Raw genomic sequence first — 25,406 nt, 5'->3', positions numbered from 1 at the left:
TAGCCTTTATTACACCCTAGAGGAAGTGGAACCTTTGGAGACAACTTAGTGAACAGGTCCAGAATTCTGAAAGTGTCCCACAGGTTCAGGTCAGAACATTTTCCAATTTACTTAAACTTTAGACAACCCAGATCTAATTGCTTTTTAAAAATAATAATCTTCAGGAAAATATTTACTGATTAATCAACAATTTAAGAATGAGTTCTAATCTCTTCTCTCCTCGTTCTTTTTTCCTTGCTTCTCCCTAGCCTTTTACAGCAAAATATACATGACTGAGAACAACACTCTATGCAATAGAATTGAAAGAGAAATCAGATACATTTTTTTAATCTGTACTTTATCTGAGCACATGTCAGTTTATCTTTGCATATTCCCATACCCACCTCACATATTTTTTGTCATCAGAGTTGAAGTTGTCATCAAGTTGACACTTTTAGATTTCCATCTACAATGGAAAGAGCTTTACCTGATGGGTTTCTCAAATTTTTTGATGTTTCCTACATATAGTTACATGCCGTTTCTTTTGTGGACTGGATCAACAAATACCCATGGACTGTAATCAACCAAAACATGACGACTTCTTTTAATGAAGGTGAAAGTATGCCTTCTCCTATGAAAACAATATTTCATAAAATATGACCAAGTAAGGAGTGGAAGAATAATGAAAAATTAGTAGAGGAAGCCTGGGACTTAGGCAGTGGAAAAGGAATATATTATGAGGGAGCTGGGCAAAGGTCTTCATGGCATTTGTGTTTTGCCCAGACTGGAGAGGAAACAACATGTATAACGTTCTCTACACAGTCCTTTCCCTTGTAGCAGCAGAGGATACATCTCCATAGACAAGGTCTTCTGAAAATGGAGGGGGTGGAAGGGTGGGGGAAGTCTAGATTGGGTCTGCTTACGTGAACAGGGAATATTTGAGCTCTACTGCAAAAAGCAACATAAAGTGGCTTGGTGACCTAGTACCATCTTATTGCACTTGAAGATAATATTTGTGTAGCTTTTGAACCAGGCATATTTTCTTACCTAGTGTGAAGAAATAAAACAACGCACCACTGGCAGAAACCTTATTCTCCACCGAGTAATGTCAAGCAGCTTATTTCTAATGATTGTGATGCATCATAAATTCAAAATAAATTAGTGCCCATTAAGATATAGGTTTCTCATGATTTGTATTACAGATGCTGTCTAAACATCATGCATTCCTGGAGCCACCTTTCAGCTAAGGAGTTATGTTGATATTCTTCAGCCAGAACATATTGAAATAATCCAATGAAATATACCTGCTTCTGCAAGGATTTAACACATGTGCCTGTGAGGAGAATATTACTTAGGTTTACTAATGAAAGAATTATTTTCTTCCCACAGGAGGAAGCATGTTTCTTTAGTAAGTTTTAATACATCTTACTGAAAAGCAATTGGTTAGAAAGTTCACCGATCTAGGCAATATGTATATCTGAACAACTTGTCAGGCAAATTTTTTATAACATCAGGAGAAATGATCCAGAAGAAATTCTATGATACAAATTTGTTCTTGTCTTAATCCCATATGCCACTTCAGCTCTGTTTCTCTGAGCATAGGGTCAAGTGCTTTGCACTCAGGTTACTGTTTACATTTGAGTAAGTAAATATGAAAAGCTTCTAAATCACAATGACAATGGTTTATATAACTTGCACACTCTTTGCACAGGTATAAACTATGGCACTGTGTGAAAGACAGGAGAATCACTCCCACATGTACTATCTTTGTGTCATGCTATTCGATTTTTAAGGAACGATACATAAAATTAGAACCAGCATTGCATGAAACACTCTTATGCTTTAACATCCATTTTATTCCCAAGCTGAAATAAAAATTTCAAGTCTTAGAATTTTCAGTTGAATAAAAACTCTTCAAATAAGTCACTGAAATATCTCAAATTTCTTCTGTTGTACAAATAAACAAATTAGAAAAATAACTATCTGGCATTCCCATGATCTAATTCTTTCTCTTAGCTTTTCAAAATAATTGCAAACATTTTGTTTCAGGTCATTTGGTACTATATTGTATTTCATTACCAAACCTTCTTAAAAAAAATGCAGCTCTACAGTTTGTTAACTTAGTATAAGCCCAATTGCTGGACTGTGTTGCTCATTATTGTATATGCAGTCACATAACATGCATTGGACCTTGCTCTGAGATTAATTGCCCCATCATGTTCTTGGAGGTGTAGTTCTTCTGCAAGTCCAGCCTGTAGGAGAGAGGGGTTTGTGGGGGTTTTTTTTGTCCAACTTTTTTTTTTTTAGATTTTCTGTAACTTTCTATGACAATAAAAATGTGTAAATCAAAAATTATTATTCAGGCCATCAGCCCCTTACAACCATCTCTAAGGTTGACTGCATTCTCTTCTCACGTGAGAATCATACAATTTCAGGTCAGTACCTGAAAGTGTTTTGTTACATAGTTTGTTGCTTTGATGAATAATCAGAACAATCCTTACAGTCACGGTGCCTGACTCTCGACTACTCAGTGCACTTTGCAGCACTGGAACTCTACGGAATCCAATAAATTAAAATTGAAGTTAGGAGACTCATACTTAAGGTCATATTGTACTGTGTCCTTAGATTTTTATTTTTTATTTATGAAGCAGAGATAAGCTTACTGACAAATAAGTCAAAAGTTAATCAAATTATTACTTTAATAAAGTGAATACTGCCAGTTTTGCTCAAATACTATAAATCCTCAAAGCTAATCTTCTGTATTTTATTTACATTTTATTTGGGGGAAAAGAGATGAATCATTTATGGATAATGTCTTCTTAAGGTTGATATAAATAAAAATGAGATTTTAATGAGTGCCTCTGGGAGCACTTAAGTCATTGAAGGTACTCTGTCAAGAGATCTTGATGTTACAAACACCTATGGATAAACATATTTGCATAAATATATAAACATTTGTATATGTTGACTTCAAGCAGGTGAAAAATTTATTTTAACTTTGAACTTTATGAGATCACTAAGGTATTTAAAATCAAGCACATATTGCAGGATTAGCACCATGGTGCCCATACTTGGAAAGGAGTCTCAGGCAGTTATTCCACATGTCTCTGAGAAGAGCATAACATTGCCAGTGAAAACTGTCATTCATCACTATGTATATCAATGGATCTGTTGTAAGTTCTCCTACTGTCATCTTTTATTTTTTTCCAATGTCACTAGCCAAACTGTGACTCTAGAACACTTGGCTATAAATTCAAAGAAGACCTGCAGATTCACCATATGTAGCACATGACCTAAAGTTCTTTATCAATAATGTAGCTATGTTACTTTAATTCTTTTACTTTACTGCACTTTGGGCAGATGTCCAGGTAAACTAACTAACTAACTAACTAAGTAACTAACTAAATAAAAAATCTTATTTCATCGTAAGTAATGTCATGCTGCTTCTCACCAGCTTTAAAACCTTATGTTCCTCAATTAAATGTTTCATGGTAACAGTTATAGAGTCTTGGCTTCTTATGGATTGAATAGTTCCTGCAAAGACAGTCTTTAAGTAGAATATCCAGAAGTAAAATCTCCTGCACTTTGTTTATTTACTTGCTGCTCTGGAAATTACAACTATTCTGATTAGGCAAGTAACAACAGATACAGCTACTTAATTACACACACTCAAAGCTTAGCAACATCACAATAAGGAGGGATTAATTCTGCCATTTGGGTATATGCCAATAATTCAAACAATTTAGAACAGAACTGCTCTTGAAGCTTTTCTGAGTGAAATTTGACTTCCAAGGATACAAGATTACTCCCCCTTCTAGAGAAGGCCAAACAGGACACCCGCCGCCTTCTCTTGTGCCAGTCCTATCCTGAAAGCCATTGCAGAGTCCTTGGGAAGTCCAGACATTAAGTTATATTCTGCGATGTAGAAAATAACAAGAAGATAGAAGCTAGGACACATCTGCAAATCTGGAAGCAACATGTGCAGGACAGAGAAGCTTATTCTTGTAAAAGAAGAAAAAAATTCAGTCAAGTAAGTTATGTTCCTGGAAAAGCAAAGAAGTCCTCCATAGGAAAGCAGTATGAGTAAGGTTTGTACCGTGACAAAATTGGTACTGCCAGCTGATACTCATAGGGAAGTGTTTGGGGATCATGTTACAAAGAGGCTGAAGTGTATTCAACTTTCAAATCATTGACAGAACAGAAGAAAATATAACAGATCCATAGATTTCTATCAGCTTATAATAAGCTACAAAAGAATGTAAACTTGGTCAATTATTAGACAAACCAGCTATTCTCCTAGTTGTGTTTTTTTCTTAGGTGGTGATGGAAGAAAGGGAATTATGGGTACGAGGAAAGTCATTGCAAGATTAGAGAAGATTTACAAGCTAATAGGTAATCTTAAAATTACCAGGTATTTTTAATAGTATCAAAACTAGTACAATTGAGTTAATGTCACTAAAATGTGGGAGAATTACAACCCATGCAACATACAAGAGGAAGATTAAAGAAGAAAATCAAACCTTAACCAGAACAAGCTCAAAATCACTAACCATGGGTGCATATCTCTAACAGGAACGTTCTTAGATTTCAAGGTCTCTAGGGAGTGAAGTATAATGTGTTAGTATACGGCAACAATCATGTAGGGTGGCATCACCTCAGATTTGTGCAAAATGGACATCTGAACTCTTCCTCCAGATTCCTTTAGCATTCAAAAGACAGAGAAGTCTTTCTAAAACATGATTCATTTGATGTGTTTCAGACATTTAACTTAGGAAGGGATGAATCAGAAATTGCCATTTTTATTGACTGACAACGGAAGATGTCTAGGGACCTGGATCAGATGTAGGTGCCTATGCTGAAGAAGACTAAACACATGAATCCTGTCCATATAATCTCTAGTTACTATTGTTAAAAAGCTGTAAGGGTAGCACTACTTCCTTCAAAGTTTTCTAAAAGTCAAAGCACTTAATGGTAAGTGTTTCAAAGCGGTACACATAGAAAACCAAACAGGGCACATGTTCCCATCATCAGTGGGAAAGTGTTGCAAGAAGTGTTTGAACTAGATGAGGAAATCAACGTCTTATTTCACAATACAGTCTCGTGTTTTAATCACATTCTTCCATTTACTTGTCTAGTCACAGTACATATTCGCCCGAACAAAAGTCAGGTAAAACTGCAGTGAAAACGCTTAACTGTTTCTTGACAATTAAAAAAGAACCTGCCAAAATTTGTGGAAAAGAGAGGTAAGATTTTCTTTTGTTTGTATGCACCAATGAAACATACATTACCTACTAAAGCTGCAGTTGTTTGTGCTTTTCGACATACATAATCTTAATAGAACATCACTGTTAGATGAAAAGGTTCTGACTAATTAAAAACTCTTTGTACGGTATATGCTTATCTACGCGTGTCATACGTGATCTCTGCAAAAATCTTCAAAACCAGTTAATCAATTAAAAGAGTGTTTAAAGTAATCATAAAGACAATTTAAAAACACCTCATTCTTTGATTTCTGTAGTTCCCCTGTCATCAGCATAAACCTGTCACTAAGTCCCTGGTCCACTTACCTCTGTTAAGGACTATAGATCTACGTATCTTTATGAATCACAGTAAAAATCTCAGCTGTTGGCATTTGATACTGGCTTAGAATATCTTCTAAACATATCAGTACAACTCTGTTTCCCTTGAATATACCCTTCAAAATAAACAAGGGAATAGTTCTTAGACATTCCAAAACAATGGACCAGTAAAATTCTATAATAAGTTCTTTGTAAAGTGCTGGGTTTATTATTTCATTTGAAGTGCTGGTGCGACTACAATGGTATACACAGACTTTTCCTTCTCCACAGTACTTCTCTGGTATCTGCTTAAATATCTCATAATTCCCAGTTGTGCTAGACCATTGTTTCATTACCTTTGAATTATGCGACACACATCACAAATACAACCATTGTATGATCCAGTGATATGAAAAACTATATGGGAACTAATCCAACGTTATTAGTACACACAAAATAAGCATTCTTTCGTCAAAGTTTTACAAGCTCAATGAACATATCAAAGGCCTAAGTTTGTCCCTTGATATCTTTCTTAAACAAACCCAAAGTTTTAGCCCCTTAGAAAATGTATTTTATGATGCATGTTATTTATTATTGTTTGACTTTGACCCATTACTTGAAACTAAGTGGGAGAGAAAAAAGAATCTTCTTTGCAGATAAAAAAGCTGTCCACATTGATTACTTATAGAAATCCCTGGCTATAAAACCAAATTAAGATCAAGACAAATACAAAGCCTGTATGTAAATGAGAACTGTTTTAGTAAAGGGCTTGAGCTAATTAAATTTAAGTTACCACAAATATTTCTATGATATGCATCAAATCATTACTAATAACCTGTGGTTTGGATACTGAAAGAGCTTGGTAGAAGCACAGTGGGAATTCTTCATCATGTAATGTCTTTCTGACAATTATTCAAAATTAAAGTAATTGAAGAATAAAAGACAAAAAAACCTTATATCTCTCAATGGCAGCATGTCTTTAAGTTTGAGAATGGCTTCCTGAGTGTGGCTCAGTAGATCCCAGTAAAAACTATGTTTCATGAAAACTTGACCAAATTGGATCCCCAAAAGGCACTGAATAGTTAACAATCAGACTTTATCTGTTCAGTCAAACATAACAAGTTGCAGAGTAAAAAACCAGCTTGCTCCTGTAGATAGGACAACAAGCCCATTTGAAAAAAATGTATAAAACCATCTACAACAGATCTGCTTTTTTTCGTCTTTCTTCCTGTGAGCATTTTAAAGACTGTTTTCTAAACACTAGGGAAGGCCTCTGTTTAAAACAGCCATTGCTACCGCACAACTCTGCCCTACAAGGTACAGTTTTACTAAAACTCAAAGCCTTCCAAGAAACGTAAGAAGTGGCTGTATTACCCTTCAGAGGCTTTATCAGGCTTCCTTAGCATTCGGGTCTTCTTTTTTAGAAACTGAACTACTGTAAATTTATATTTTGGTTACTCTTGATACCTCTTTTTTGTACTTATCTCCATTTGCTAGTAAGATTCAAAATGCTCTGTTCTTGTGTCACCTCATTATGACTTCTTTTCCTTTATCTGCGAGTCTCAAATTAACTTGACATAGATGTTTTACATGTATTTTAGGCTAAATGTCAAGTATTCCCTTATGCCCATGAGGCATTCAGAGAGTTGATAAGTTCTGCTTTCAAGGACACTCTAAATGAGGTTATTAAAATTCAACACTTTGCGTATTCTAATGGAGAAAAACACTTGTCCCTGACAACAAAGGACATAGGTCAAATTAAGAAAGCTTCTCAAGCTCCTTATCCATGGCCACTGAATTCCTTGTGCCAGTATTTGTAAAACCAAAATAAGAAAATGTTACCAGGGAGGAAGAAAAGTGTAGGAGCCCAGGTCCTGTCCAAAAGTAAAAATCCATAACCATCTGTTGTTTGTGTTACATGGATTTCGCAACTGTCATCTCCACTGTGCATGCCATTTCATCTTCACAGCAATATCACCAAAACACCCACTGAGATAAAATCACAAATATTTTGAACATACCATATGATATGTTATTTTCCAAATGAATATTTGACAAAGTCAAAATGAGAGCTTGTCTATAGGTTACTTTTGTGTTGTCACCTGAAAAATCCTTTAAGGGTTTGCTACTGTTTGGAAATACTTAACCTCAAACTTGAGTAACTTAAGAAATAAGGAAGAAGAGAGAGGAAGATATTAAACGCTGCATTTTTTAATTATAAGCATGTTGTGAAAAATGGTAATGGCCACGACTTACACTTATATAACATCTTTCTTCAAAAGGGGTTCAAAGGTGCTTTTCAAATTATTTACTTAGAAATATCATCTAGAATTTAAATGCACCTTTCTTTTTTGAACTTCAGACCAGCAAGACTATCCCACATTTCACAGCTGGGTATGACTTAAAGGATTTATCAGCTCTCAAGCTAATCTCTATAACCAAATGTCACACCCAAAAAGTTATTTTGGAAAAAGAAAACAAACAAAACAAAGAAACAAAAACCCCAAACTAAAATTGTCCTTGGAAAAATGACAGAAAAAGAGTTAAAGACAAGTGACTAAACCAACTGCTTTTTCCCTAAGGAAATCTAAAACTCAAGGTCAGCTCTGTCTGAAATCACCGGACCTGTCACATGGCTTTCATAGCTGCCACTAAGGCTCCTATCAAACCTCCACTGAAAGCAATGAAAACATTTTTACTGGAAACAGATCGAGCTCCGATAAGAAGCTCTCTAATCACCTTCGGCTGTTAACACTGCGCAAAGGGAGACATGAAGTTCCGAAAAAGAGAAGAATGAACTGAGAGAACTTGAGGTCAAATGTGTTTGATCTTTGTTCTTGAATTCCTTAATGCTTGTGTGTGTTAGAGCATAAATATGGCTCTATACGTATACGGATACATACAAAGTTTATGTATGTAAGAATACGTACATGCACACACATTTTATATACATATGTGTTCATACACACACAGAAACACGGGTTGCCCTGTCAGGATAACTCAACTAATTCCGTTTTATCCCAGCTTCTGTCTTCCAGTAACAAAAGTTTGGTGGTCTCAGTCACAGTCCCTTGGGTGTAGGAGTCCATCACAAAACCATCACCCTTAATTTAGTATAATTGACAGTCTCTGCTCAATAGAGGCAGAAGAAGGAGTTGCCATGGAGACTGAACTACTGCTCTTCTCCAGAGGATGCTTTATTCAAGCATGGGCTGAACAGTAGAGGCTGTGCGATACCTGTAACCTTGATCACATCACAGGATCTTGCTTTTTGGGACAGCTTTTTAGTAAACTCTAACAAACATCCAGGAGATGAGTGGGGGAGGAAAAGAGAGCTTAAGAAAACAAACAAATAAAAAAACCCAATACCAACAAAAACCAGTATGAAAGTGCATATTCTCCCACACTGAGAGGGGAAAAGTTTCATATTGATTTGATTTATCAGATTTGTCACCTCTGCTTAGTGCTTTCCTAACGGGGTGAATGCTGTGCTTGACCTATTTGCTGGAATTAACCACGACTGCGGGAGACCATATGGATTGCCAGATGGTCTGCTATAATTTAATGCCATTTATTCTAAGTATGAAGTAAGTGATAAACATAATTAACATTCTTTTAGCTCCTTACTGGATGCCTTTTATTAGTTTCTTTTTTTTTTCTTTTTCCAGGCATTGAAAGGTAAGTTAATACCTTGTTACTGAAACACAGATGCCAGCTAATTACTGCATGAGGCTGCAGCCTCCAAAGCAGAGTGTCTGCACAGACTCTAACTTATTCACTGACCCCACTGTGATGATTAATAGGTTGAATGCTAAGCTCTAATGAGGGTGACAGATCTTAGATGTTTTCAGGTTACCTTAATTAGTAGTATGATGAACAGAGTGTTCATCGCAGACATATGTATCACACTTCATAGTAAACAATACACCTTGTACTCATGGTCTGAATGTGTATTTCACATTACAGCACATCAAATGCTAAGGAATCAAACCACCTTCAGACAGTAAAAACAATGCAGTGATTTCCTTCAGAAATGTTTTTCCTGATTGCTATTTCATATTCTGCCAGTGATTGTCTAAATGGCCTATTTTTTAGGAAGTAGTTCTAGAGAAGCTATGGCTTCAAAGAGTGTTTATATCAGGCAGGGTCCTCATTCTCGGCATTTTAAAACCATGAGTCTGTAACAAGATATGCAAACAATTTTGCCTACTGTTCCTGTGCTGATAATCTTCATAGTGACTGGGGTAGGTGTTAGCAGAATGAATAGTAAATCATTTTGTAATTTTAATGTCAATGTACAGGTGAAGTTAGTATGCTGGTACTCAGAACAGTAAAAGAAGTATGAGAGAAAAGGCAGAAGTACTGAATGCTTTGTAGTTTACATGAAAAGTTGTGCACATTGAACCTCATAGATAAAAATGACCACAGCTAAATGTCCTGCGATTTGCATCTGTACTGTTGGGTGAACTTTAAGATGACAGAAACGGCATAAATTAAACATTATTCAAAGATTAAAACAAAAGAAGAGCACCTGCGCTATAGCAAATCTGCCCTTAGAAATTTAGCTCCTATTAGAAAATGTGGTGAAAAAGAGTCCAGGTCAAAAGTCGTGGCATAGGGAAAGCAGAAACAAACTCCAGCTTTTCAACACCTTTGCTCTTCCCTTGTTCCGGTTGGGTCCAGCACTTCTTCAGGGGCCTCCACAGTTAAACATATACACTCCACAGGGCAAGTGCTGATGCATCCTTAAGAAGTGACTACATTAGAGGGGACCTGAATGTGATGGGACATACCTGTTCTTTTACTCCACTCTTGATTGCATTAGTTCAAGTTACTTCTTCACCTGGTGAATTTTGGTGAATCACTTGGTTATTGCTGCTGGTCCTATAAGATCCTTTATGATTCTCTACTAGTATATGAATAATTTATGATTCTTTACTGGTATATGAATAAAAATGGGATCAAAATATCTGAACAGCAAGCTTTTGTTGATATTGACACCACTTGTCAAGACGTTTTTATAAGGTCTCTGTCTCTGCCAGCATTTGAAACAAGGATACGTTTTTCCATCTCATTAACTGAAAAATATTTACCTGAGGTGCTTAAGCTAGTGCTATGCTGGCTGCAGGTTCATTTTTATAGTCAGAGGGGAAAAACAGGTAGCCTGAATTCCTCTCTGTAGGCACCTACCTCTCTTCCCTGACTGCTGAAGGAGCTCGGGTCATTCAGGTGTCAAAACTTAGGTAGGTTGAAATCAGAGATAAAAAATCACCATGCTAAAAATGAGACTTCATGCTTCCTTCAACAGGTTGTTTACTGGACCTGATAATACCATACTTTACTATTACACAGATACCACTTCTGAAAAATATTGGAGTGATGATCTTCAGTGATTAAAGATATCGAATCTCAATGTGCTATTGGCACAATGTTTTCAGTTTCTATGTATATACATTTATACATATGTACATATACATACACACACACAGATATATATAAATGTATGCATTTAATTGCTCCATCATGGCAAACAGTCTGAAATGTTCCAAGTGGTTACCTCATAACATCCAAAGAAAGGGCAATGGCAGATCTATTGCCTGAAATAACCTCTTATTTAGACCTCTGGACTGCCTGAAAAAGTGTTTTGCCTAAGTAGCAGTTAGCTCCCACCAACACTTAAAAAAATATTCTGAAAGAATGAAGAAATCAAGCAGAATTTAACGGTTAGTCTTTGAGGTTGATAGACACGAAACCTGCCAAAGCAGGTTTGACACTCAGTACTTAAACATGGCTTTATACTTTAAAATCCTTTTTCATCTGTCTTGTTCTTTACTTGCTTGCTCACAAGAAAAAAGATATCAGAGAATTTATGTTGACTGTTCATTTCATTCCCAAGAATAAGATTGCCTGTACCTCAGCTGTCATACAGATGGCATGTATGAAACATGGCTCTTGGCCTAAATGGAAAGTGGGATTTTATTTTACGACATAGGGGCAAGGTATAAACCTCTTGTCTACAGAGGAATACCTGTGCCTGACTAACGAACCCTCATGTCCATAATAGTTTTCTGTGTTTAAGCTCCGTCATCTGATCTCCTGAGAGATCTCACAGAGGCAGTGGAAACTGAGCAAATGTACCCCCAGTCCCAGAAGTTACTTGGGCATTGCTTTGTTGGAAAATGTGACTGTCAGAAACTGTGAATTTAGGGCAAAACTGCAAAACAGAATTAGGTAGAGGAACAAACAAAAGGCCCTAAGAGGAAAACAAAAAGGAAGAGAATATAAAATGTTTTAAAAGAGAAAGTAAACAGTGCTTTAATGATGATGTGGCTACCAGTACTCTCTGATAAAGTATGATACAAAAAGAAGCACATATTTTGGTAAATTCTTTAGGTAATAATGATAAAGTCAGGTAGTAATTAACTTTAAATGCTTTAAGACTGTAGGAAAAAAACCAAACTATGAAATTTGCAAATTTCACAAATGTCTTACCTCCTGCATACATGACAGCCAACATTATCGATGATATCCAAGCTATCTCACTATATGACGTGTGGAAGATTTCTTGTATTTCTTTGAAGAATACTGTGATGGCTTTGGGGAATGCATAAGAAAATCCAATGGAGATAAAAGCCCCAAAGACCACAACCCATCCCCAACCTCCATCTGGAGGTGGGTACTGTGGTGCTGCTGTTGCTGGTGGCATTTTTGGTCTCTGTCTCTTCTCCAACCAGGCTGAAAAAGAAGAGAAGAAACAAGGTTTCAGACAGTTTTCCTTTTTTCTTTACTGCAGTATTCAGTCATCATCTGCAGGGATTATAAAGAATCCTCAGAGCAGAGACCAATTTCCAGCTTTCATGGGACCATGGAACATGAGTACCTTTTTTTCGAAGCAAAATCTGTTCTGCAAAAAAAATTGTGGCAAGAATATTTGCAATATCCTATTCAGTATGTGGCAACTGTTACAAATCACTGATCTCCGTCACTGAAGTTGTATTTGCAATTAGTCACTTACTGGAAAGTGACGTGTTTGTGTGGGTTAATTTACGTGGCTCTACTATCTACAGTGTGGGTTTAGCACAGGAATGAAACAGAAAAAGAACCTGGAAATTAGACTTATAGGAAACAATGGAAAAAAGTTACAGTAAATTATCACCAAATGCCATTGTGTTAGCAAGATTTACAGGTACCTCAGCAAAATCATCAGCAATGACAGCAAGGAATAAATTAATTACACAGTTTTTTATCATGTGCTGTTATTATCCGATTTTTGACCATTGTTGATATCGCTTGCTTATCTCATGAGAACATCTAAAAAGCGGGTTCTAAGCAGAAATTTAAAATGCCCTGTGTATCCATAAAATAAATACAAAATACTACAATTTCATATTGTGCTCTTATTTTTAAAACTTTCATCTTCATATTAGTTCATGTCGATATTACTTGCAGGAACAATTTTTGCTCTCTACTATTTTTGCTCTGTTTCCACATGTCAGAAGATATCAGGAAGTCTTTCACTAATAACTTCACAAACTTTCCACAGCTATTCTCTAATTTAGAATTTACTACAATAGAAGCCACCAAAGTGATATATTATAGAGGTTCTGAGAGGTGCAACCAACACATTCAGGCAGCTCAAGAAATCATAGATAATCCACATAAAATGCCTAAGGTCTGAAATAAATTTCATACTGTTATTATCATCCTGATATCTGAAAACTTAAGCTTTCCACATTCTGCATAACCTTTTCAGAAAACATGTAGTAGCAAGAATCCATTTTGTAATTCCGAGATTTTTCCATTATCAAATCCCTTTATTATTAAACACAGAGCTGGAGTCCACTGTGTTTTTTTCTGTGTAATCCAGCCTACACAGACAGCATGAACTGAAAATTCCTCCTTCCTCCCTGTTTCTGTCTTGGGCATTTAGGCAACTTACTACTCTTGATTGGTCTCCTGCCATACCCGTATTGAAAGCTGTGGTTTATAACAGTGTGTAGGTTGCTGTTATGCTTATCATTACCAGCAAGTCTCTCTGTGATTTCTTCCATGCCACTTACAGCATATTTCAATTTCTCACAGCAAACTGCATTAGCAGTGGGAGTGATATGATTACCTTAACAAAAACTAAAAAACTAACTGTGTCATCTTATATTAATCTCTCAGGATAGTGCCTGGAGTACTTTCAGGGTAAACCCCATGTAGCACTGCGTGCACTATATGCCACAAAACTGCTTATCCTAGTCTCAGATTAATATTAGTCCACTAACACACATCAGTGAGGAAAACCTGGGCCTGCCACTAGAAGAAGTTGGACAAGTAGAGATAATTCTGGTTGCTGAGACTTAACTTTGGCAAAGCAGTTAAATACCAGTTTGGTTTTGCTGAATCAGGACCCATCAGAAGGAAGAGTATCTCAGAAAGTCTATTGTAACTTATAACACACATAGTGATGACTGATTGCCTTCAAAAGCACAAAACCTCAAATTGGCATGAAAAGCAGAACTCTATTTCTGTCAATTGAGTGACAGTAAACAACAGAGTTTGCTATCTGTCCCAGAAAGCTGTTGTTCTGCTCATCTGAGAAAACTTTTGGTTATTTCCTGAAAAAAGGTTAACTATTGTTTTCTTACACTTCGAAGGTTTGAGCATATTTGTTTTCATATTTCATATTCATGTGACAACACTTCCATATCTAGTATAAATTTTAGTAATGTCACACAACATCAAGGTATTGCTCTCCATAAAAATGGAAAGGGATTATCAACTTATTGAGGAAGCACTCCTTTTCCTAAAAATAATACACAACCACTTTGAAAAATCACTGCCACCACATTAGTCAGAAGAATGCTGAAGGTTCCTGAATGTTACCAAGGCATGGGCACTTTGGAAAGACCCCATTACATCCCTACCCCTTCAGGGCAGCAGAACAGGCTCTGACAGTTCAGTGCTTTCCTCCCTTCAAAAGCTTCACAGTAAACTAAGGGGGCATTAAGGAGACGCGCAAAGGGGCATTGGCTGCTTCTATCCCTCAGCCTAGAGGTAAACTGCTGCAAAGCTCACTGCATGGTCAGCTTGTAGTGCTGCTCCAGTAAAAGGCTCTCTGCTAACCTACAGTAGACATTACACTGTCACAAAGAAGAGCCTGGATCATTATATCTCACACCTCCTGTTTATCCCACAGAGTACAGTTAATAATAGCTTCCCTGATGTTCCTTTATGATCGTGAGAGACAATTTTAGCTCCAGTTAATCAAAGGTGAAAAGGAAAAAAATGATAAATACTTGTTTGCACCAAGAGGAAAAAAGTATTCATTTTGTCAGAAACATTAAATCCAACATCTCAAACATCCCATACCTGCTCAGGAGCTAAAGCAACTTTCTCCTGTAAAATCTGCACTTAATATCCCTGAAACTGAACTCCTCCTAAAGCAGTCTAGCACATTAATATACCTAGCTCTAATCTAAGCCTAACCAGTAAGATTTGGGTAGTATAGGTAGTATATGGAGAAGTGCAAAATCCTTTAGCAACCAAAAAAAACCAGCGTTTGAGATGAGTGGATATAAATGTTGACAAGGGAAGAGGCAGAAGAGGGAGGAATGAAGCAGTGACAAGCAAAATGCCTTTTCAGAGCTCTCAGAGCATATTATGGGCTGTGAAGAATAAAAAGAAATATGGTAGAAAGCACAAAAACAGGCATGTGTGATGATGTTCATGTGAAGGACATGGTACCAGACAAAAAAAAAAAAAAGGCAGCACTTGAGTAAATAAAGGTCACCACCAGTGTTTTTAGTCAGTCATATGAATTCCATCATGTGCTTAAAGCTAGCGAGTGAGCACTGCTCATACCTATGCTTTTATAGGCAAGCAGTGGGTGAGGAACACTGCCTGCCCTCTGCCCAGGGAAGGAGCAGGGGAATAGTGACTGAAGCACGTCCTGAGTGAAGCCATCAATCTCCCTTCACCCTGTCAGATACAGAGAGGTTGCTCAGCCTTTCCATACCCTGAGTCAGACTGTGCACAAGGATTTTCTCCTAAGCTCCTTCTAGTTCCCCTGTATAAATCCCATTTATGTAAGCAGTGAACAAGAACATAGCTTACTGTAGTAAGAGCTGCATGTGTCTACTAGCAAATAATAGGAGAGAAACAGGGCAAGAGGACACTTTTAAAAACGTCTGATACGCAACATTTTTTATTTATAGGTCTCAGCACATTTGAACTTAATTAGGAAAATGAGAACTAGTGAATGCAAGACAGAAAGAGAGGAAGGGAGGAAAGGAGGAAGGGAGGAAAGAAGGGAAAGGAATAAAAAAAAGGGGGGGGAAGGAAGAGAGAGAGCAGCAAGCAAGCAACAAGGTCATACTAAGAGCAAATGCTACAGACAAATAATGTATCTTGATATCACGCACCGTAGACTTCAGTCAGTCATGATCAACCTGTTCAGACAGCTCTTGTACCAACGCTTCATTAATATTCTGCAGTTGCCAACAGCCAGAATCAGCTATCAATACAACAGCTTGTCAAAGACTCTTCTGAGAAGGGGTTATGTTGCTCTCTTGTTTACAGAGATTCTGATTTTACTGGGAGTTTAGTTTTGTTTTTCTGCAACATTAGAGTAACTGTTTGCTTTTCTGCTTGCATTTTGTCTGCCTTGTCCTCAATTGGCCCCATCACCACTGGACTCAGCAGCCATTTGTCCCAGAGTAAAAGAGCTGGTATGTGAAAAATCTGTCCCCAGTTGCTGCAGGATAGTAGGAATATTTGGCATGTGTGTACTGCATACCAGTTCCACACAGTAAGCCAAGGACTGCAAAATGCTTTTCAAACTCGAGCAAATTCAGTATTATAACATCCCTGTGGGGTGATTGAGAAGTATCATCCACTTTCAGACATGGGAAACAAATACAATAACAGGCTAAATAACCTGACTAAGTCTTGTCCCAAATCAGTGGCAGAGCTGGGATGGGGGCTAATGTCCAAGTAAGCTGTGAGTTATGACTGAGATTTTTAAGTACATGTGTATTTTAGAAGCCCGTGAAGTAGCAAATGCAGATTAATTGTACTGCATAATACTTGAGTTAGGAAGACAGGTGGAGGAGGACAGTTGAGTTAGGAGGACAGTTAGGAGGACTATTCAAACCTATAAAGGTTTGAATAGTCTGCTGCTCTAACTTACCCCTAACGAATATTAATTACATTGCTGTATTTGAAATAAATTACTTTGTGGTAGCATTAGTAAAATAATGACCTATATAGGAATTATACTCTTATAAAAGATCCTTGCTTAAAAGCTGCAAAAATTTCAATTTTCTTATTTTTAACAGCTCTAACGAGTTCCAAGCAGGATGGCAGGATAGCAGGTATCATCTCATCAAATGGTATTGCCTCATCAACTTCTACAAGCTATTGTCATTATCTTGTGAGCAATATTTAGTATTTGATGAAAAAAAAATCTTGTTAGTTTTGTGAGATAGTTTTGCTTTGACTTGGGATTTTGTTGTGGAGAAAGGGAGGAGGCGGAAAGGCTCTGACTGAAGGGATCAAGAGAGCTCGTTCTCTGCTTTTAGCTCTAACTACTCAGTTCTGGAGGCAAAGTAGCACCTAATGAGCTCTGGTACCCAGCCTTAAATAACTGGGCTAATAGTCCTGAGAGAGGAAAATAGTCTACGTTTTGTCTGAACATCTGTATTCAGAGACTGAGGGGTATGTGATAAATGAAACCCAGATAGATGAAAGATCCACTCAGAATCTGACTTTATTGCATTTTTTCCACTAGGGTCTAACCTGCAGGACAAATACACCCTGTGTGAGACCAAAACTGCTAAAATCTGTCCAGGCTATCTAGCATGTTAGAAAGCTGCTGGTCTTTGTAAAGTTTCTCCAACAGGCTTGAATCAAAGGGCCATGTCTATGAACGCTTTCCAGACTTTTATGTGACAATAAAATATATATCATATATAGTATATTATATTAAATTGTATTTACGGGGCTTATGTTAGGATTTACTATTCTTGCTAAAATTCTAAGCAAATCTTAAAACAAACAAACAAACAAAAAAACAAAACAAAACCAAATCACCAGTCTTACTTAATTTTAAAGCCTATTTAACTTCAGTCTTTAATAGCACAATATCCAACAATATTAAAATACATTACTACAGGTATTTTAAGTACAAAGCTGTATCTTACTGAGAAAAGACAAACTTTTCTTTTTTTCTTGAAGAGGAGATGAAGGAACTACTTCTAAATATTCACATCTATGAAACAAAGGTGGAGTTATTCAACCCATCCATAATTTACAGTTAAGAATCAATATTGTAGCATACTTGTCACCACACTGAAGCAGTAACAAGACAAGTACATGCCTGAAGACAGTGTGGGAAAGTAATAGCCCCTCGCACATCCAAAGCAGGCATATTAATATCATTCTTGCAAATGCCTAGGAGGTTAGCAGAGGCAGGCTCCACAGAGGGAAGCAGAAGGGAGGGAAAGACACATGTTGTTAAGATAAAAATAAATTAACAATCCCAATAATTTTGTTTCTTCTTAGGGTCTGCCATTGTAATGGGCTGATTCTTAGTAACAGCATCAGCTGAGCAGATAATTGGATGTAAAAGCAAAAACTGTTGGCTGAGTTAAACAAGGATGATTATAGATGTGACTTCTTGATGGCTGTGGGAATGACGAAAGGTCTAATTCACTTTTACGAAGAATACTGGAATAAAGGCACAAGTCATGTAATTCCTTCTTCCTGTTTGAGGACTCAGAATAGGATTACTGAGACAGAAGTAAGCCCTGTAAGATATTGCCCTATAAAAAGCAAAAGTGTATAAATTACACTGTGAGAGTGTAATTAAAATCTCATTCACACTAAGACCCTATTTCATCACAGTTTAAACAGAGGCTGAGGCCAAAAGCTATTACTAAGTTAGTCACTAAAGTCAGGTTTTTACAGAACTGGAACCTCCATTATATTGAAACTATATTGGAATTGTTATATCATTGAAATCTGATTTTGAGCACTGCTGAGTCAGTAGTGAGATGACTAACATAATTTGTCAAAACTAATGTTAATACAGCATTCATTGGAGTTTTGTTGTTGAGGTTGTTGAGGGTTTTTTGGGTTTTTTAGCCTCATATGTTGTGCTGCCACATTCTCCTGGGAAACCATAATCTGTATTCACAATCACAGTCATGGGTTGGACTTCCATTCATCATGTCTTCTGTTATTACCTTTTTTCATTGACTTTAAGGGAAACCTAAATGACTGGCTTACTCTGCATGACTAAATGCCTAGATGACTAACGTTAAGTGAAATGAATTCCAACCAAAGTGATTGCAATTCTGTTTTAATTACTTCAAAAAAGCAGTCAATAGAATATCTAGCCTAAAGAGGTTGGCACTCCACCCAAATTGAAGTGCACTGAAATGAAATGTTGATGGCTAAATTGAAAATGTCAGTGATCAAGTCTGAAGAATTAATCAGTTTTAACAATAAGTTGATTGAGGTTGATGAAAAATTCTTCATACCTGGAAAAAAATAAACCATCAAACTAATCAACCTTTCAAAAAACCCAAACCAAAACTTTGTTGTGCCATTAAAGAACTAGTTTTAATAAGCTCAGCTAAATTCGTCCTTTATAACTCAAAGTGTTGGCTCCCCGTACTGCAAGAATATTGATCCACTTATTAATTCATTTCTAACCACTCATACCATCCTTTAAATTCTAGTACTACTCCCTCATATTTAACTATGGTAGTTACCAGCTTTACAACTTGTTGTATAAGCTTATTATTTTAACTCTGTATAGACCATTTTTGAACCATTTTTCGTAATATAAGCCTTTTCAGTATATCGGCCTTCTTCAAAATTCCCATTGAGTGAATTTTAAAGAAAATATAAAAAGAAGAACACCCAGAATAACAGAAGTCATGTAAATCTGGAGCTGTATGTTTGGTACATATTTTTAAGAGTTCTGATGTTTGGAAGATGGGGAGTTATATTTTCACTTATTTGTAATATTTTATAAATGGAATAAATAAGGTTTCAAGTCAGTGTTAATGGAGTTGTCTGCACAGCTACTGCACATTGCTTGAAAAATAAATAGCATAATCTTTCCAAAGCAGCAGATTTTCCATTATCAATAACAACAGATATTAATTTTAACATCATTCTCTCAATACTAAGTTGCAGAAAAAAAACATCAATGATAGGAAAAGCAAGTCTATTCTTAGGCTGTGCTATTAGTTAAGGTTTTCAAAATCAAAATTCATATCTTTTTACATAAATATATAATTTGGAAGTGGCAATATTTAATTTATTTATTGCTGAAGATAATATTCACATCCATCTTTCAGCTTAATATTTGACATTATAAAGACGCAATAGATTCCAATTCAAATTCTGCTGACATTAATTTCTGTAAACTTTATCAAAGTTACTCTGTGCTCTTGAGATTAGAATCCAACCCTGGCTGTCTTCTCTACTTCAATATTATGGTCCAGTGTACTTTCTGTATATGTCCTACCACTCACCTAAATCCTGGCCTGGAAGCATCATCTCACACATACTGGGAAAATATTTTTCTTCTATTCTCGTGCAGCAGCACATGACTTCCATGGGTGGAAATAGTTACTAATGCTTAAGTCTCAGTGACAGTAACTACTTAGATTACGTAATAGGAAGTAAACTGATCTGGATTCTGTTCCTAAGAGCATATGACTGGAAACACATAACAGGCCAAGGCTGGAAAATAACTCCAGACTGCAAAAGCTTATACAGGGTTCACATTTCATTTATTCCTGCCAGTTTGGAAATTGTTACTAGTTTAAGAAATATTTTCTATATTATTAATAAAATGGAAAAAGTTAGGAACACTTCTGATGACACAGAGACTTTTAGAAGTGTGAACTGGGAAATCTAATGAATTATGAATTATCTGTTAGCAAAGCTGCAGTTAACTTATGTACTATATAGAAAATTACATAAATAAGGCAAAAAGGAAATGGGCAAAACCACCAAAACCTACAAGGAGGAAAATAGCTCTTAAAAGAAATTACTTGGGAACCATTGTATCTTGGAAAAGCCAGAATAATTTCTGCAATTGTAGATATCCAGTCTAAAAAACTCCCCAGGTTTTAGGTCACAAGTAAGAAGCTATTCGGTTAACATAGATTTTAAAAGCTGTGTGAGAGTAGAGAAAGTAAGTAATCTATTTCTATTAAATAAAATTAAAAACATACAGATAATTCAAACTGAAAAATCCAATCGACACAGCTGTGCCTGTAAAGGCTTGATGTGTGAGCTCTTTCTGCCAGTGAAAGTTAAAATGTGAGCCACTGATTCCAAGCACAATATAGCCAAAAGATAAATTAATCCAGAGGTCCTTCCAGAATTACTAAAACATATTAGCTCAGAAGAAAGGAAGAAAGGAAGAAAGAAAGAAAGAACAAACAAACTTCATCTGCCTTAACAGAATTTAGCAGAGAGGAAAACTTTATACATTTGTAAAAAAAGTTTTTAGAACTGAATCAGTGTGGCTTCATAAAAGGAAGTGGAAGAATTCTAAAAATGTAAACATTTTTCTCACAGACATAGTCTACCTGAGAGTTTTCTCAAGCCGGAGACTTTAATTTTCATTTTATTAATCTCATGACCAGTGATACCCATAGCTCTGAAAAAGCAAAACATGACAGCAAGCTATGCTCCTCACTCCCACTGTCTCAGTTCCAGGCAGAAACAAAATCATGCAGATATGCCAACACGGTACTCATGTTTGGGGCCATGCAGGGGCCATCCTTGAAGACGTACTTGCCATTTCTTAAGTACAGAAATCAGATTTTAATAGCACCTTGAGGACTGTGCAGGGGAAGGTAACACCTCTAACCACCTAGCATTAAAGTATACAGCTATGTCCAGTGTACTCAACTTTCAGCCTTTCTTATGCTGATATTTATGCTGGTAAAAAATTGTAAAAGAAGGTCTGTTCTTATTTGATAGCCTGTAACTTTGAGCAAGACAGCTAAACAAATGGGGAGGTATATATTTACATGGGACAGTGTAGTACTACCCAGATACTCGTGCTATCTCTTGATGGCTAAACATGGCTAGTAGGAGCAGAATAGCTGTGTTAGCTCAGTATCCCATCGAGGCAACTTAGCTCTACTCAGGTATCATGGCATTGTGCTACATAAAATAAGTACATGTATGATGATTATTTGTCCAATCTGGAACATGATGATAAAAATTCATTTGAAGTATGTACCAAAACTAATATAATTTAGGCAATGGCAATGTTTTAGCATAAACAAATACAGGGAAGGAAGAAGTTATGATTGTATTTGATTTCCATGGGAAGGAAGAGGATGTTTAATTACAAACTTACTATGTACTTTGTCCAAGTGTTAATGAGGTGACCTGCTGATATATATACAAAACAACTTTAAAGACCAAGATGGTTTAATCAAATTCTGATGTGCATTCCTTCACCCATTGTGAGAAATTGGACATGGGGAGATCAAAAAACCTCTCTTGTCTGTTATGGAGGACACTTTTTCCTAACACAGTGCACAACACCCAAAGAGTACAACATACTCCTGTACCTCTCAGAGAGTAGTTCTACAATGCTACAGCTAAAACAATCTTTGATTAATTTGCAACAAGCTTTAGAATTCATCAAGAGTTTAATATAAATCATATTGTTTATATATGTATAATTTGCAACTTTTTTATTCTGCCATTTACTAAATCCCCCTAGAATGTCCAGAATATATGCGTGAAGCCTGTGGTTCTGCTCTGAAACAGCGGCACTGAACGTCAATACACTCAAAGAGATGAAGAGATGACCAACCACTGAAGGATGCAAGAGAAGTGCTACATAATTCTGAAACCCCTTCCCTCTCATGCTGACATCAGGAATTTCTGAAGAATCTAGAAATCTATTTATTTTTTCCATATTTTTTCATATTTTCCGTATTTGAATCTCCTGTTATACATTTTTCATTTAATCCCAGCACTATGCATTTATCTTATATAACATCCATTTCCCCAGCTTACAGTGGGGAACATAAGCCTTCTGGAACATAAGCCTTTTGACCAGAACTTAACAGCTATCTTAGCCTATTATGAAAGTGCTCCTTTCAAACATTAAGACAAGACAAACTCCTTTTCTTACTACAAATGGATGATCCAAATAGGTCACTGTCTGGGTTGCAGAGCCAAAAAGCAGACCTGAAAACTGAAGTCCTGAAGTGCAACAGCCTGCTAATTACGCAATATGAACTTGCTATTGCAATAGTTCTGTTTTAGCTGGTAAATTACTAATTTTTGACAAAGAATATGGGGTAGCATTGCTTCATTACTCCAAAGCGACCTGATAAATCCACAACAAGATGCGCTTTTGTTGATATATGCTGGACTCTTACTGTAAAACTTCTCCCACGTACCAAAGTGCTTTGCTCTGCATAACCTTTCTTTGCCAAAACCACAACAAAGTAAACAGACTCACAAGCGTTAGCTTTTACATTTCTGTGTCATCACAAGAAAAGCGTTATACTTCAGATTGTTCTACTGTGAACTGAGGTAACATAACACTCATTATTCTCTAGAGAATCTAGATCAAAATAATTCAAATCCTCAAAATTTCACTATAATAGCTGCAACAGAAACAGCAGGACAGTTTACATAAATATATAGCAAATGAGACAAGAAATATAAAGATCTCTGTGGTATTTGCATGCTTCCAATTAGCAAAAGGGCACAGTAAAAATATTCACAGAAGAGACTAGTTAAATCATATTTACCTGGAAGGTTAATAAATCAAAAGCAAGCCATATCGAATGTAGGGCAATGAGTGCATCAATCTAAGCGATGACTCTGTTGTCCCTTTCAGGACAGAAGTTTAATCAGTTCAGAGGCAAAAAACTGAGTTGTGTTTTTCCTTGTGAAAAGCAGATGCATACACACATTTGGTTGTTATCTCATGATTTCTACTGAATGCCAACTTACACATAAAACCAAGAGTTTAGCCAAACTTTCTACATGTAAAATTGTTCGTAATGTGTAAAAATGTGTACAGCACACTCCACATACCTATTCATTTTGTCCTGATAACGAGACAAGGAAGCGGCAGTGGCATTTTGTAAATCTCAAGGTTTTTCCTTAAGAAAGCAATACAATGCTGGGATTCACAGCCTAAGAGCACTACAGTCCACTGAAGATTACTGTTGCAGTCTTCAAGACAATAATATTTTTCTTTGTGTACAAAACACCCAACTCTGGAGTTTATGTTTTTCTAAAACCTTTAAAGACATCTCTTTTACTCATTTCTACTGAAGTCTCAAACTATTATGCATAGGTATGCATAGACTATGCATAGACTTCCTATACATAGACTTTTACTTTCACATACAGCCCAACTGACTTCAAAGGGGCTTAGATGGATTTGAACTACAAATCCATATTTCTAATTGTCATTTAGCTAGATCCTTTCTCAGTCAATAGCTGCAGATGAAACAACCACCTTCTGGGATCACTGGATTTAAGTAAGCACTTTTTTTTCTTTACAGATTCTTCTCTGAACACACTTTTCAATATTTCACTTCTCTCTCAAAATATTACTGGATGTACTGCCAGGTGATCCCGAAGGGAGGTTGTACTTGTTTTAATCTGTTAGATTCAAGCACAAAATCTGTGTTTCGTTCAGCCTTAGTATTATTATTCCTTTTTTGTGATATTTTGCATTTTGTATATTAAACATGGAATTTGGGTTTTTTGTTCTTTTTTTTTTTCCCCTGTAAGTTATGTAGGGTGAGATTAATCTCTTCAGTCAACAAAATGTTTATACTAAGAGACAAAGGTTGGGTAAAATGAACTCTGCCCTAACTAACTCTAAATAAATCTGTATGTCTTTCATGTGTAGAAAGAGCATGGGTTGTTTCTTTCTCTTCTTCCTAGTATAATTTACTGATTCAAAAACTATGTCTGTAAAATGCCACATACATTTATTGAACCCTTTACATGATAAAAGAAGCATATGATGGAAAAAAAGTTGTGTTTTGTGCCCGTGCATCTCAGAAAATGGTACAAAGTATGTAGGTGGTAGTACCTATGAAATGAAATTTAAATGCACAGAATTTTTCATTTGCCCTTTGTAGGAAATGTGTGATTGGCCCCTGCAGACTAAAGCTGACTGTTAAAAGATGCAGCACTGATAAACCTTGAATTTTTAGGAAGTGAAAAAGGACAGTAACAGAACGTACCTGTTCAGGTTTCCTGAGCAAATATCAGAGTGCAAAAGGATGAAGCAAATAGTTGTTTTGATCTCCAAAATGTGAGTAAAGCTATGACTCATATTCTTTGCAAAACAAAATAGGACTTTGAGGAGGAGCGCATGGCATGTCTTCTAGCTCTGGCTATTTATGAGTTTTTCAATTGGCTCTAGTTTCTATCTGTTGTGCATCAGACTTAAACCTGCCTTGTAGGGTTAGCTGCAGTCTATGAAGTCATGCATACATTTGCAGTACATATACATTACAAAATAGCAATTATTATTACCTATGACAGCTGTGCATATTTTAAATGGTAAATTAACACAAAGTACTGTTTAATTTTCCATCAGTCAAAGGAAAGTCTTAATCTTTTCTAGCACCATCCCTAAATAAGACTATTGTAGGATTTCTTCATATGCTAGTTCATAGATTTTTTACAATTATTTAAATGAAAACAACATGGTAATGCAAAGATGATGTACAAATTCTGTATGTAAACTAATAAAATATTTTCTAATGTACACTCCTTCAGTCATATTTCTGGAAGAGACAAATCAGGATTCTGTACATTACAATTTGCCAATTCAGTAAAACAGCAGAA

At 36.3% G+C, this 25,406-nt stretch overlaps 1 protein-coding gene across 3 annotated transcripts in view; it reads right to left on the bottom strand.

Moving 5' to 3' along the window:
* Positions 1 to 25,406, bottom strand: part of SLC16A7 (solute carrier family 16 member 7) — an 88,379-nt gene that overhangs the window by 24,298 nt on the left and 38,675 nt on the right. For 2 of the 3 annotated variants that reach the window (XM_072862590.1, XM_072862609.1), the window contains exon 2: positions 12,030 to 12,272. In XM_072862590.1, coding sequence (XP_072718691.1) covers positions 12,030 to 12,243 — 214 coding nt within the window. In that variant the 5' untranslated portion in view covers positions 12,244 to 12,272. Of the gene's footprint in view, positions 1 to 12,029; positions 12,273 to 12,417; positions 12,495 to 25,406 lie in introns of those variants that run through there. The other variant, XM_072862600.1, reaches the window with a different exon arrangement.

The sequence above is a fragment of the Ciconia boyciana genome, chromosome 1 (genome assembly GCF_034638445.1).
Source record: "Ciconia boyciana chromosome 1, ASM3463844v1, whole genome shotgun sequence".
NCBI lineage: Eukaryota > Metazoa > Chordata > Aves > Ciconiiformes > Ciconiidae > Ciconia > Ciconia boyciana.
Note: the sequence above shows the minus strand (reverse complement) of the source record. Positions and strands in the feature narration are given on the sequence as shown.